General features: G+C 39.8%; 1 protein-coding gene across 1 annotated transcript in view; it reads left to right on the top strand.

Moving 5' to 3' along the window:
• Positions 1-1,383: 1,383 nt before the first annotated feature.
• The window catches only part of ACAN (aggrecan), an 81,596-nt gene continuing 67,635 nt past the window's right edge, over positions 1,384-15,344 (top strand). The window contains exons 1-2 of the mRNA XM_075343750.1: positions 1,384-1,543; positions 14,941-15,002. Of these exons, the coding sequence (XP_075199865.1) occupies positions 1,384-1,543; positions 14,941-15,002 (222 nt within the window). The remainder of the gene's footprint in view (positions 1,544-14,940; positions 15,003-15,344) is intronic.

The following is a 15,344-nucleotide window of genomic DNA, read 5'->3' as shown; positions in this document are numbered from 1 at the left end:
ATAGCCTTTAAAGTCAGTAGTGTGAGGTGAATAGTCACCTACAGCCAGATGTTTGGCTCATAGCTCAATGTCATGTAAATAACTTAGAATGGTTTGTGTGGGGACTGGATGCTGCATGTCAAGCCTAAAGCCTACTTTACACGTTACGATTAAGCATACGATATCGTATGCGATCGTACCCGCCCCCATCGTATGTGCGGCACGTTCAATTTGTTGAACATGTCACACAAACGATTATTTCCCGTCACACGTACTTACCCTTCCATGCGACCTCGATGTGGGCGGTGAACATCCACTTCCTGGAGTGGGAGGGACGTTCGGTGTCACATCGACGTCACGCGGCAGCCGGCCAATAGAAGCGGAGGGGCGGAGATGAGCAGGACGTAAACATCCTGCCCACCTCCTTCCTTCCGCATTGCCAGCGGGAGCCGCAGGACGCAGGTAAGATCTGTTCAATGTTCCCGGGGTGTTACACACTGCGATGTGTGCTACCTCGGGAACATTGAACAACCTCACATTCAATTTTTAGGAATTGAATGACGTGCGTGCGATCAACGTTTTAACGTTCAATCGCAATCGCACATAGCTGTGACATGATACAATGTACCTTACGATGCCGGATGTGCGTCACTTACGACGTGACCCCGCCAACACATTGTAAGATATATTGTAGCGTGTAAAGCCCGCTTTAGGCGTAAAATAATTTCAAAATAGCAAAAAGAGGACTAAATATCCTCCACAATTTAGAATACTCACAGCAGGATAAAGCAGTGGTGAACTGCCCAGGCCAAAAAAACTAATGCACTATCAGGGCATTATTTTTTTTGGCCTGGGCAGTTCATCACTGCCTTACCCAGCTGTGAGTAGTCAAATAATTGCACTTGCAATACAGAATGAATCAATGGTGCAACAGTGGTGCGGCTATTTCTCCAAAGTGCCCCAGGATCTATTTCTCAACACAACAATGAATGGCCGCATGTTGCTTGTGCTATTGCAAGCAGCCATAAAGGAGTTGTCCAGGCTTGTGGTGCAAATCTGCAGTCACTGTTGTAACTGTACACTTTGTGAATCCCTATACTGCGTGCTGTAAGAATTCTCCGGTGCTGGGAGCAGGGGGTTAGGTGACTGCAAGCATGCAATTTGCATAATTCCTACCACATTCCAACTAGACATGTCTGGCCTCTCTCAGTTCACTTTTATTGAGTGAGGCTAGTCACATCTATTAATCATGGGACTGCGTATATGAAAATCACATCATTGAGGTCCCAAGCCCGCCTGGTTCTGATGCTGGTACTGGAGAATCCTGACAGTGCCCACACTGTGAAGATTCATAAGTCTGCAGACTTGTGCCTCAAGCCTGGACAACCCCTTTAATAGCGTAACATGCTACCATGTTCTGCAGAGTCTATAAACCTGTCTAACATCAAACATCTGGGACCACATGAGCAGCCAGCAGCGGATCTTCCTGATTTGTCCAAGTGCATTCAGCGGCAGAACCTTACTCAGACCATCATTAATAAACTCAGTAATAGGAACCGAAGCTGTAAGTGCCAGAATTTCTGAACGAAGCTCAGACTCCAGACTGGTTTAGAAAATATTGTTTCATTATTTACACTATTTAAATATTATTAACATGTCCATCCATCCTGTGATCTCCATAAATTTTTCATCTTATTTTTGCAATTTCAATGCTGAGCATTCTATATACAGTATAGTGTGGAGGTGTGCCTGTGAATAAAGTGCTTAGTGCAATGTCCACATTATATACACAGCATCATACTATATACACAGGTCCACACTACGAACTATAGTATGCCTGTTATGATTGGGTTATGAACTCACACTGGGTGAAATAGATTAAACACTAAAAGCTGCAACTGACCCAGCCACTTCATGTACAGGCTAGAAATTCAGCCCCCGTAGTACCTATTGGTTCCTGTGTAGGATAGAATGACCATAACCCCAGACTAAATGATAGCACATTGGACCTTTGCTGCCTTAATGGCCATCGAGTGCTTCACGTTTCTCCTAAAGAACCAGAGGGCAGAGCAGAGTACAATTAACCTACAGAAATTAAACAATGATGAGATAGAAGAGACCCCAGAGTGAGTGAACACAAGCCACGCAAAACAAAGTGAAAAGATTATGTAAAAACTGCTAAATAGAATGCTGCCTACTTCCTAGCTACAAACAGAAGATAGGGGCAGCATGGTGACTCAGTGGTTAGCATTCCAGTCTTGCAGCACTCGATTCCCACAAAGGACAATACAGTGGAACCTTAGTTTAAGAGTAACTTGGTTTGAGAGCGTTTTGCAAGACAAGCAAAGCTTTCTAAAAATTTGTAACTTGGTTTAAGAGCAATACTTTGCAATAAGAGCAAATACTCACACTGCACACGTCTGGTTCTGTCCTTTCACTGCGTTCTGACCCGCTATGGAGTAACTTTCTGTTCATATGTACTGTATACTATATACCGTTGTACAGTACAGTATATACTATATAGCATATCTATCAATTTGCATTTGTGGATACAGTATTGTACTTATTGATAACCAGTACAGCACATTGCTTGTACTGTACCTCCTGCACACCAACAATTGTAAGCTAAAGTGCAGTTTAATTTGTTTTATATGCTTTTACTGTACTGTACAATATTTTGTATGTGTACTATAATAATTTTATTTGAATACAGTACATTATTTTGTATTACTGTAATAAATTTGTATTAATACAGTAAATATTTTTGGGCTTTGGAACGAATTGTCTGTGTTTCAATTATTTCCTATGGGAAAATTTGCTTTGATATAAGAGTAACTTGGTTTAAGAGCTTACTCCCGGAACCAATTATGTTCGTAATCCAAGGGTCCACTGTATCTACAAGGAGTTTTTATGTTCAACACATGTTTGTGTGGGTTTCTTCTGTGTTCTCTGGTTTCCTTCCACAGTCCAAAGACATAATAACAGGGAATTTAGATTGTGAGCCCCAGTAGGAACAGTGATTATCATGTCTGTAAAGCGCTGTGGAATTATTAGAGCTATATAAGTGAGGAAAATATATAAATAGGTGTGAAAAGCAGAAATAGCAGAGAGATAAACCCTAACTAGTCTTACACTAACTGGAAAAAAGTACGCATGGCTAGACAACCAAATGAGAATATCACCAGCAGGAAACACCAGAAGGGGGAAGGGATTTATAGCTGCATCCGAAAGATGACTGGGCAGACAAATAAGTAAATGAAAAAACACCTGTTAATCTAAAAGACCAAAGCAAGTATAACAGATGATAAACACCCAAAGAAAAGGTATATCCGCTGTGGCTGAGTGGACAGATAAGCTGTCCGCAAATCACAGCCTCAAGGGTTCAAACCCCAACGCATTACAATATACATAACACGGGATAAGAACAGACACTGCTGTATATATTATTAGGAAACACTGAGATTCTGTTCACTGTATATATCATATATAATTAGAGGATACTGATAGCATATATATAATATAAAGAATGCAGGTGGTTAGCTGTGTATGTATAATATAGAGGATACATGCTGCTGGCTTCGTATCTATAATGTACAGGTTACATTGAGATTCTGCTTGCTGCATATGTATATACTGTATATATCTCATATAGAACATACAGGCTGTTGGCTAAATGTATATCTTATAGTGGATGCTGGCTGCGTATACATAATCTACAGGATACAGGCTGCCAGCTGCGAATGTATAATATAATATAGTGGACACAGACTGCTGGCTGCATAAATGCATAATTATATAATGGACACAGGCTGCTGGCTATATATATATATATATATATATATATATATATATATATATTGTAGATATATGAGACAAAAAAGACAAAATAAATTGTACCTTATAACATAAATGGAGGTATTTGGAATATTATAATGGCCATTGTAATACCAGCCCAGCGCCCCTTCACGGCACCCTCCTTTGCTGGGTCCTACACTACACTGCATCTTTTCTGGGTTTTAAAAACCTACAAGATCAGATGGTAAATATATATATATATATATATATATATATATATATATTCAGTATATATTACAGAGGACACAGGCTGCTGGCTGCGTATATATAATGTATAGGCGATACAGGCTGCTGGCTCCATATGCACTGTGTACATATACAGTTAGGTCCAGAAATATTTGGACAGTGACACAATTTTCGCGAGTTGGGCTCTGCATGCCACCACATTGGATTTGAAATGAAATCTCTACAACAGAATTCAAGTGCAGATTGTAACATTTAATTTGAAGGTTTGAACAAAAATATCTGATAGAAATTGTAGGAATTGTACACATTTCTTTACAAACACTCCACATTTTAGGAGGTCAAAAGTAATTGGACAAATAAACCAAACCCAAACAAAATATTTTTATTTTCAATATTTTGTTGCGAATCCTTTGGAGGCAATCACTGCCTTAAGTCGGGAACCCATGGACATCACCAAACGCTGGGTTTCCTCCTTCTTAATGCTTTGCCAGGCCTTTACAGCCGCAGCATTCAGGTCTTGCTTGTTTGTGGGTCTTTCTGTCTTAAGTCTGGATTTGAGCAAGTGAAATGCATGCTCAATTGGGTTAAGATCTGGTGATTGACTTGGCCATTGCAGAATGTTCCACTTTTTTGCACTCATGAACTCCTGGGTAGCTTTGGCTGTATGCTTGGGGTCATTGTCCATCTGTACTATGAAGCGCCGACCGATCAACTTTGCGGCATTTGGCTGAATCTGGGCTGAAAGTATATCCCGGTACACTTCAGAATTCATCCGGCTACTCTTGTCTGCTGTTATGTCATCAATAAACACAAGTGACCCAGTGCCATTGAAAGCCATGCATGCCCATGCCATCACGTTGCCTCCACCATGTTTTACAGAGGATGTGGTGTGCCTTGGATCATGTGCCGTTCCCTTTCTTCTCCAAACTTTTTGCTTCCCATCATTCTGGTACAGGTTGATCTTTGTCTCATCTGTCCATAGAATACTTTTCCAGAACTGAGCTGGCTTCATGAGGTGTTTTTCAGCAAATTTAACTCTGGCCTGTCTATTTTTGGAATTGATGAATGGTTTGCATCTAGATGTGAACCCTTTGTATTTACTTTCATGGAGTCTTCTCTTTACTGTTGACTTAGAGACAGATACACCTACTTCACTGAGAGTGTTCTGGACTTCAGTTGATGTTGTGAACGGGTTCTTCTTCACCAAAGAAAGTATGCGGCGATCATCCACCACTGTTGTCATCTGTGGACGCCCAGGCCTTTTTGAGTTCCCAAGCTCACCAGTCAATTCCTTTTTTCTCAGAATGTACCCGACTGTTGATTTTGCTACTCCAAGCATGTCTGCTATCTCTCTGATGGATTTTTTCTTTTTTTTTCAGCCTCAGGATGTTCTGCTTCACCTCAATTGAGAGTTCCTTAGACCGCATGTTGTCTGGTCAAAGCAACAGCTTCCAAATGCAAAACCACACACCTGTAATCAACCCCAGACCTTTTAACTACTTCATTGAATACAGGTTAACGAGGGAGACGCCTTCAGAGTTAATTGCAGCCCTTAGAGTCCCTTGTCCAATTACTTTTGGTCCCTTGAAAAAGAGGAGGCTATGCATTACAGAGCTATGATTCCTAAACCCTTTCTCCGATTTGGATGTGAAAACTCTCATATTGCAGCTGGGAGTGTGCACTTTCAGCCCATATTATATACATAATTGTATTTCTGAACATGTTTTTGTAAACAGCTAAAATAACAAAACTTGTGTCACTGTCCAAATATTTCTGGACCTAACTGTATATATATATATATATATATATATATAAAAAATACGGAGGATACAGGCTGCTGTCTGTATATATATATGTGTGTATAAATAATATGGATTAAATAAACTGCTGGTTGCATATATCTATCTATCTATATATATATATATATATATATATTGTATTGTATATTTTAAATTTACAGGATACAGGCTGCTGGCTACGTATGTATAGTATGGAGGATGCAGGCTGCTTGCTGTATATATATATATATATATATATATATATATATATATAAAGAGAGAGAGAGAGAGAGAGAAAGAGAGAAAGAAAGAGAGAATATAGGCTGCTGGCTGTGTATATATAATGTAGATTCAATCACTGACTAAGGACGACGAAGGTCAGAAACATGTTGCTTTGCTCCTAGCCTATGCTCTGTGCCTTGGAAGTAGTTTTTGGATGTACTGTATCTTATCCATTGAATACAAATTTTTGGATTTTATTCCAGGACAAGTGCTGTTTTGTTTTCTTTTTTTACTTGCTGGAGTCTTTTCTGTGCACTACATGGGTGAGCTGATTCAAGTTTTTTCTTGGTATTTATAATATAGAGTCTACAGGCTGCTGGCTGCATATATATAATATAGAGGCTACAGGCTGCTTGCTGCATATATACATGGTGATTATAAAAGATGTATTGTGTTTTGCACTCATATTACTGCAAAGATACAAATTTCACCCATTTGTAATAATAGGGTATCGAAAGGTCACATCTCAGAGTTTGTAATTTGCGTTTGCAGACTCGCTTGTAACCAAACAGGTGGCATCAGATCGTAAAATGGCGACTATAAAAGAGAAAGCGTTTTGTAATTTAGAGTATGAGAAGTATAAATCAATTGTTACCGTGCATATGGATTAAAAAAACAGCATGAAAGTGACCCACCAGGTCACCGGAGCATTCTTCGATGGTATCAACAATTTAAGGACACAGGATGCTTGCATATATACATAAAAACCCTGGACGACCGAGTGTTACAGGGGAAGCAGAGGAGAGATTATGAGAGACCTTTCAACGTAGCCCACAGAAATCAACACATCGTGCAAGTCGTGAACTTGGCATTCCTCAGACTTTTTGGAAGATTCTGCAAAGGCGACTGCACCAGAAACCATATTGCATGCAGCTATTGCAACATTTATGGCTAGCCACGGCATCCAAAGCAAATTCTACGCCACTCTAATGACCATCGACTGAGACGTACTGCAGCATGTTTGGGTCATACTGGATTACCGCATAGATGCATGTTGTGTGACAAAAGGAAGACACCTAGGACATTAGTAAACATCACGTGCTTAACTTGAAGAGTTTATAAAATGTACCGCTGTGATTATTTTTTATAATCACCCTGTTTAATACAGAGGATACAGGCTGGTGGCTGTATATATATATACAGTGCCTACAAGTAGTATTCAACCCCCTGCAGATTTAGCAGGTTTACACATTCGGAATTAACTTGGCATTGTGATATTTGGACTGTAGATCAGCCTGGAAGTGTGAAATGCACTGCAGCAAAAAAGAATGTTATTTCTTTTTTTATTTTTTATTAAAATTGTGAAAAGTTTATTCAGATGGTCATTTATTATTCAACCCCTCAAACCACCAGAATTCTGTTTGCTTCCCCTAAAGTATTAAGAAGTATTTCAGGCACAAAGAACAATGAGCTTCACATGTTTGGATTAATTATCTCTTTTTCCAGCCTTTTCTGACTAATTAAGACCCTCCCCAAACTTGTGAACAGCACTCATACTTGGTCAACATGGGAAAGACAAAGGAGCATTCCAAGGCCATCAGAGACAAGATCGTGGAGGGTCACAAGGCTGGCAAGGGGTACAAAACCCTTTCCAAGGAGTTGGGCCTACCTGTCTCCACTGTTGGGAGCATCATCCGGAAGTGGAAGGCTTATGGAACTACTGTTAGCCTTCCACGGCCTGGACAGCCTTTGAAAGTTTCCACCCGTGCCGAGGCCAGGCTTGTCCGAAGAGTCAAGGCTAACCCAAGGACAACAAGGAAGGAGCTCCGGGAAGATCTCATGGCAGTGGGGACATTGGTTTCAGTCAATACCATAAGTAACGTACTCCACCGCAATGGTCTCCATTCCAGACGAGCCCATAAGGTACCTTTACTTTCAAAGCGTCATGTCAAGGCTCGTCTACAGTTTGCTCATGATCACTTGGAGGATTCTGAGACAGACTGGTTCAAGGTTCTCTGGTCTGATGAGACCAAGATCGAGATCTTTGGTGCCAACCACACACGTGACGTTTGGAGACTGGATGGCACTGCATATGACCCCAAGAATACCATCCCTACAGTCAAGCATGGTGGTGGCAGCATCATGCTGTGGGGCTGTTTCTCAGCCAAGGGGCCTGGCCATCTGGTCCGCATCCATGGGAAGATGGATAGCACGGCCTACCTGGAGATTTTGGCCAAGAACCTCCGCTCCTCCATCAAGGATCTTAAGATGGGCCGTCATTTCATCTTCCAACAAGACAACGACCCAAAGCACACAGCCAAGAAAACCAAGGCCTGGTTCAAGAGGGAAAAAATCAAGGTGTTGCAGTGGCCTAGTCAGTCTCCTGACCTTAACCCAATTGAAAACTTGTGGAAGGAGCTCAAGATTAAAGTCCACATGAAACACCCAAAGAACCTAGATAACTTGGAGAAGATCTGCATGGAGGAGTGGGCCAAGATAACTCCAGAGACCTGTGCCGGCCTGATCAGGTCTTATAAAAGACGATTATTAGCTGTAATTGCAAACAAGGGTTATTCCACAAAATATTAAACCTAGGGGTTGAATAAGAATTGACCCACAATAAAAGATGTTGAAAATTTATTAAAATTTAACTGAGCAACATAACTTGTTGGTTTGTAAGATTTATGCATCTGTTAATAAATCCTGCTCTTGTTTGAAGTTTGCAGGCTCTAACTTATTTGCATCTCATCAAACCTGCTGAATCTGCAGGGGGTTGAATACTACTTGTAGGCACTGTATATATATATATATTTATATATATAAAAAAAAATAAAAGTTACATTCTGCTGACTGCATATATTATACAGAGAAAACAGGTGCTCACTCTGTGTGTATATATATATATATATATATATATATATATAGTACAGACCAAAAGTTTGGACACACCTTCTCATCTCTAGAACAACTATTAAGAGGACACTTTGTGCAGGCCTTCATGGTAAAATAGATGCTAGGAAACCACTGCTAAGGACAGGCAACAAGCAGAATACACTTGTTTGGGCTAAAGAACACAAGGAATGGACATTACACCAGTGGAAATCTGTGCTTTGGTCTGATGAGTCCCAATTTGAGATCTTTGGAACCAACCACCGTGTCTTTGTGGAAAAATGGTGAACGTATCTACTCTACATGGCTGGTTCCCACCGTGAATCATGGAGGAGGAGGTGTGATGGTGTGGGGGTGCTTTGCTGGTGACACTGTTGGGGATTTATTCAAAATTGAAGGCAAACAGAACCAGCATGCCTACCACAGCATCTTGCAGCGGCGTGCTACTCCATCCGGTTTGCGTTTAGATGGACCATCATTTATTTTGCAACAGGACAATGACCCCAAACACACCTCCAGGCTTTGTAAGTCAATTTGAGTAAGAAGGAGAGTGATGGGGTGCTATGCCAGATGACCTGGCCTCCACAATCACCAGACCTGAACCCAATCGAGATGGTTTGGGGTGAGCTGGACCGCAGAGTGAAGGCAAAAGGGCCAACAAGTGCTAAGCATCTCTGGAAACTCCTTCAAGACTGTTGGAAAACCATTTCCGGTGACTACCTCTTGAAGCTCATTAAAAGAATGTCAAGAGTGTGCAAAGCAGTAATCAAAGCAAAAGGTGGCTACTTTGAAGAACCTAGAATATAAGACATATTTTCAGTTGTTTCACACTGTTTTAAGTATTTCATTCCACATGTGTTAATTCATAGTTTTGATGCCTTCAATGTGAATCTACAACTTTCAGAGTCCTGAAAATAAAGAAAACCCTTTGAATGAGAAGGTGTGTCCAAACTTTTGGTCTGTACTGTGTATATATATATATATATATATATATATATATATATATATATATATATATATATATATATATATATATATATATATGTATATATATATATATATATATACAGTCAGGGCCAGAAATATTTGGACAGTGACACAAGTTTTGTTATTTTAGCTGTTTACAAAAACATGTTCAGAAATACAATTATATATATAATATGGGCTGAAAGTGCACACTCCCTGCTGCAATATGAGGGTTTTCACATCCAAATCGGAGAAAGGGTTTAGGAATCATAGCTCTGTAATGCATAGCCTCCTCTTTTTCAAGGGACCAAAAGTAATTGGACAAGGGACTCTAAGGGCTGCAATTAACTCTGAAGGCGTCTCCCTCGTTAACCTGTAATCAATGAAGTAGTTAAAAGGTTTAGGGTTGATTACAGGTGTGTGGTTTTGCATTTGGAAGTTGTTGCTGTGACCAGACAACATGCAGTCTAAGGAACTCTCAATTGAGGTGAAGCAGAACATCCTGAGGCTGGAAAAAAAGAAAAAATCCATCAGAGAGATAGCAGACATGCTTGGAGTAGCAAAATCAACAGTCGGGTACATTCTGAGAAAAAAGGAATTGACTGGTGAGCTTGGGAACTCAAAAAGGCCTGGGCGTCCACGGATGACAACAGTGGTGGATGATCGCCGCATACTTTCTTTGGTGAAGAAGAACCCGTTCACAACATCAACTGAAGTCCAGAACACTCTCAGTGAAGTAGGTGTATCTGTCTCTAAGTCAACAGTAAAGAGAAGACTCCATGAAAGTAAATACAAAGGGTTCACATCTAGATGCAAACCATTCATCAATTCCAAAAATAGACAGGCCAGAGTTAAATTTGCTGAAAAACACCTCATGAAGCCAGCTCAGTTCTGGAAAAGTATTCTATGGACAGATGAGACAAAGATCAACCTGTACCAGAATGATGGGAAGAAAAAAGTTTGGAGAAGAAAGGGAACGGCACATGATCCAAGGCACACCACATCCTCTGTAAAACATGGTGGAGGCAACGTGATGGCATGGGCATGCATGGCTTTCAATGGCACTGGGTCACTTGTGTTTATTGATGACATAACAGCAGACAAGAGTAGCCGGATGAATTCTGAAGTGTACCAGGATATACTTTCAGCCCAGATTCAGCCAAATGCCGCAAAGTTGATCGGACGGCGCTTCATAGTACAGATGGACAATGACCCCAAGCATACAGCCAAAGCTACCCAGGAGTTCATGAGTGCAAAAAAGTGGAACATTCTGCAATGGCCAAGTCAATCACCAGATCTTAACCCAATTGAGCATGCATTTCACTTGCTCAAATCCAGACTTAAGACGGAAAGACCCACAAACAAGCAAGACCTGAAGGCTGCGGCTGTAAAGGCCTGGCAAAGCATTAAGAAGGAGGAAACCCAGCGTTTGGTGATGTCCATGGGTTCCAGACTTAAGGCAGTGATTGCCTCCAAAGGATTCGCAACAAAATATTGAAAATAAAAATATTTTGTTTGGGTTTGGTTTATTTGTCCAATTACTTTTGACCTCCTAAAATGTGGAGTGTTTTTAAAGAAATGTGTACAATTCCTACAATTTCTATCAGATATTTTTGTTCAAACCTTCAAATTAAGCGTTACAATCTGCACTTGAATTCTGTTGTAGAGATTTCATTTCAAATCCAATGTGGTGGCATGCAGAGCCCAACTCGCGAAAATTGTGTCACTGTCCAAATATTTCTGGACCTAACTGTATATACTGTAGATATGTATATATATATATATATATATATATATATATATATATATATATATACATATTATAGAGGAAACAAGATGAGAGAGAGAGAGAGAGATTGAGAGAATACAGGCTGTAAACAGTGGGGAGAATAAATATTTGATACACTGCTGATTTTGCAAGTTTTCCCACCTACAAAGAATAGAAAAGTCTGTAATTTTTATTGTAGGAATACTTCACCTGTGACACAGAGAATGCTCCCCAAAAATGTGATTTTCTGGATTTTATTTATATTCCGTCTGTCACAGTTGTGGTATACTTACTAACAATTACAGACCTCTCCATTCAATTTAGGTGGAAAAATTAGCAAAATCAGCAATGTATCAAATACTTTTTTCCCCCACTGCATATATATAATATAGAGGACAAAGGCTGATATTTGCATATATATTATAGAGGATACAGACTTATGCTTGCATATATATAATACAGAGGATGCAGGCTACTGGTTCCATATATATAATATAGAGGATACAGGTTTCTGTTTGTGTATATATAATATAGCGGATACAGGCTGCTGTTTGTGTATATATAATATTGAGGATACAGGCTGCTGGCTCCATATATATAATTTGGAGGATACAGGTTGCTGGATGTGTATATATAATATAGAGGATACAGGCTGCTGACTGCATATATTTAATACAGAGAATACCGGCTGCTGGTTGCATATATTTAATACGGAGAATACAGGCTGCTCGCTGTCCATATGTAATATAGAGGGTACATGCTGCTTGATGTGTATATATAACATAGAGGATGCAGTCTGCTGACTGAATATAGTGTAAACAAAGCCATTTGACACTTTCCCTCATAGATACCTAATTGGTAAATTAACATCTTAATATAGGCATAGGAAGAAAGACTTGTAATTGGATTGAAAACCGTCTGTATACAAAGACTGTACCCAAAATATTGGGTGAATGCCTGTTACTCTGAATGGTTCACGGTTTTAAGTGGAGTATTGCAAGGTTCACTGCTAGGCCTGCTATTATTCATCCAATTTATTATTGATATAAAATATGAAATTAATAATATTGTTTCTGATTTTTCAGATGATCTCAAGTTATGTAGTAAAGTATAGTCTACAGAAGATGTTCATAAGATACAAGCCAGCTTGAAGAAACTGAGTGGCAGATGAGCATTAATGTGGAATAATGTCAAAATATGCATGTGGGTACTAATATATACAATACAGGCACCTAGAGGGGGAAAACTAGGAGAGTCACTTGAAGAAAAGGGTCCCTGTGTACTTATAGATGACAGACTACATAACAGAATTCAATGTCAATCAGCAGTTTGTAAAGCCAGTGGCATATTGTCATATATTAAAAAGCATGGACTTGTAAAGTAACACAATTACTTTACAAAGCGTAGCATTAGTGCTGCCTCATTTGGAATATGCACTTCATAGAAATGATGCCCCGATGTTAGAAAAGGTAGAAAGAAGAGCCTCAAAACAGATATGTTGCATGGATGATGTTAGTAATTTAATTACATCTAGTTAGTCTTTAAAATTCAGCATGAATTGACTGACATGTTCCCTATGTGTTTAATATTCTTGGTATGGAGATTGATCCAGTCAATCAATGCTTGGGATGAAGAGGGAAAAATTAGTTCTTTTAGGGTAGATTGGTTTTTGCATTTTGCTTGTACCTATACTCCTTCCTTTTATGCTCTCCCATTCCGCTGTTGAACTTCATGGACATGTGTTTTTTATACTACGGTATATTAACTAATTAAGTCCAAATATTCTTCTTATTATTATTGTTTATTATTATAGTATCATTTATTGCATGGCGCTTTACAAGTGAAAAGGGTATACATAAAACAAGTACAACAATTATTAACAATACAAAACAGTCTGGTACAGGAGGAGAGAGGACCCTGCCCGCAAGGGCTCACAGTCTACAGGGGATGGGTGAGGGTACAGTAGGTGATGACAGAGCTGGCTGCGGAGTGGTGTACTGGTCTGAGGGTTAAGGGGGCTTTACACGCAACGACATCGCTAACGAGATGTCGTTGGAGTCACGGAATTCGTGACGCACATCCGGCCTCGTTAGCGACGTCATTGCGTGTGAAACGTACGAACGACCGCTAACGAATAAAATTACTGACCTAGTCATTGATCGTTGAAACATCGTTCTAATCCCAAATATCGTTGCTGTTGCAGGACGCAGGTTGTTCGTCGTTCCTGAGGCAGCACACATCGCTATGTGTGACACCCCAGGATTGAGGAACAACACCTTACCTGTGTCCTCCTGCAACAAGGTTGGCGTCACTTTCTTTCGGCTGCTCTCCGCCCCTCTGCTTCAATTGGACGGCTGCCGTGTGACGTCACTGTGACACTGCACAAACCGCCCCCTTAGAAAGGAGGCGGTTCACCGGCCACAGCAATGTTGCTAGGCAGGTAAATACGTGTGACGGGTACTAGCGATGTTGTGTGCCACGGGCAGCAATTTGCCCGTGATGCACAACCGATGGGGGCGGGTGCTTTCACCAGCGACATTGCTAGCGATGTCGCTGCGTGTAAAGCAGCCTTTACTGCAGGTTGTAGGCTTGTCAGAACAGGTGGGTCTTCAGGTTCCTTTCAGGTGAAGAATGACGGAATCCTCTAGACTAAACACCTGCTCTAGAAAGGTTTCAACATTAGGGTCCTCTTTCAGGGTATGACTGTCTAACACTAGAATTTTAATAAAAAATGATCTGTTGGACACAGTTCAGATGCTCCAGTAAGAATTTTATTACTGTTCTTGGTCTGCAGTTTTTTGGAGTCAATCAGTCTTGTCTATGCAGAGTGAAAGGGATGGAAGAATTCTCTAAATATGATTGACTGTCAGAGAGACCTAAAAGTTAACGGGATGACCCTATTTGATTAGGTGACAGAGATGAAGCCCCGTGAGATCTATTATGTGCATATTAGCAGGAAATGCCTTCCCAAGGAAAGTAAGGGAAATCTGAAGCATCAGCAGCTGAGATTACCAAGCTGGCACACAGGTGCTTTACATAATGACTCAAATGTACATACAGTATTTCATTAATATATGAATATAATATGTATGAGAAAATGCACAGTTAGAGGAAATGCATAAACATATCATTATGGACAACATATCAAATTATAGCCAACAGATGGTTAAACCTGTTCTGAGGCGCGGAGGGAGACCTTATAGTATTCAATAGACCCAGACCTTAGTAATTGGTAGTCTAGAAATAGTAAAAACGGGTAAAATGTTTTTGTATTTAATTTTTTTCCTTGTTTTTAAGTCACTGGCAAAGTGCTGGAAAATGTAATAATATCTTCTAGACTCAACATTCTAAAGAAAATTGTAAAGTGGCATCATAAATAAAATATGTATATACACAAGAAATAAGCAGCTCTATTTTGGATTTATTTGTTTGCCTATTTTTATTTACAATGCCAGGTATTACTTTAATTTGACTTTTTCTTTGTTCATTTACTTTGACAGGTAAACTTGACCACTTTATTATTAGTGTTCGTGTGTTTGCGTGTCATCGCTGCAGGCAATATCGGAGGAGGTTTCAGGTGAGATTTTTTTATATTTTGATGAAAAAATATTAATAATATATTTATACATAGCCAAGTGTGTTTTCGAGCCTTAGACAGTGTCAATATGCATAAATCAAAAGTAACCATCTAAAAATACAAA

The sequence above is a fragment of the Anomaloglossus baeobatrachus genome, chromosome 4, assembly GCF_048569485.1.
Source record: "Anomaloglossus baeobatrachus isolate aAnoBae1 chromosome 4, aAnoBae1.hap1, whole genome shotgun sequence".
Taxonomy (NCBI): Eukaryota; Metazoa; Chordata; class Amphibia; order Anura; family Aromobatidae; genus Anomaloglossus; species Anomaloglossus baeobatrachus.
The sequence above is the reverse complement of the archived record's forward strand: the minus strand, read 5'-3'. Positions and strand labels throughout refer to the sequence as shown.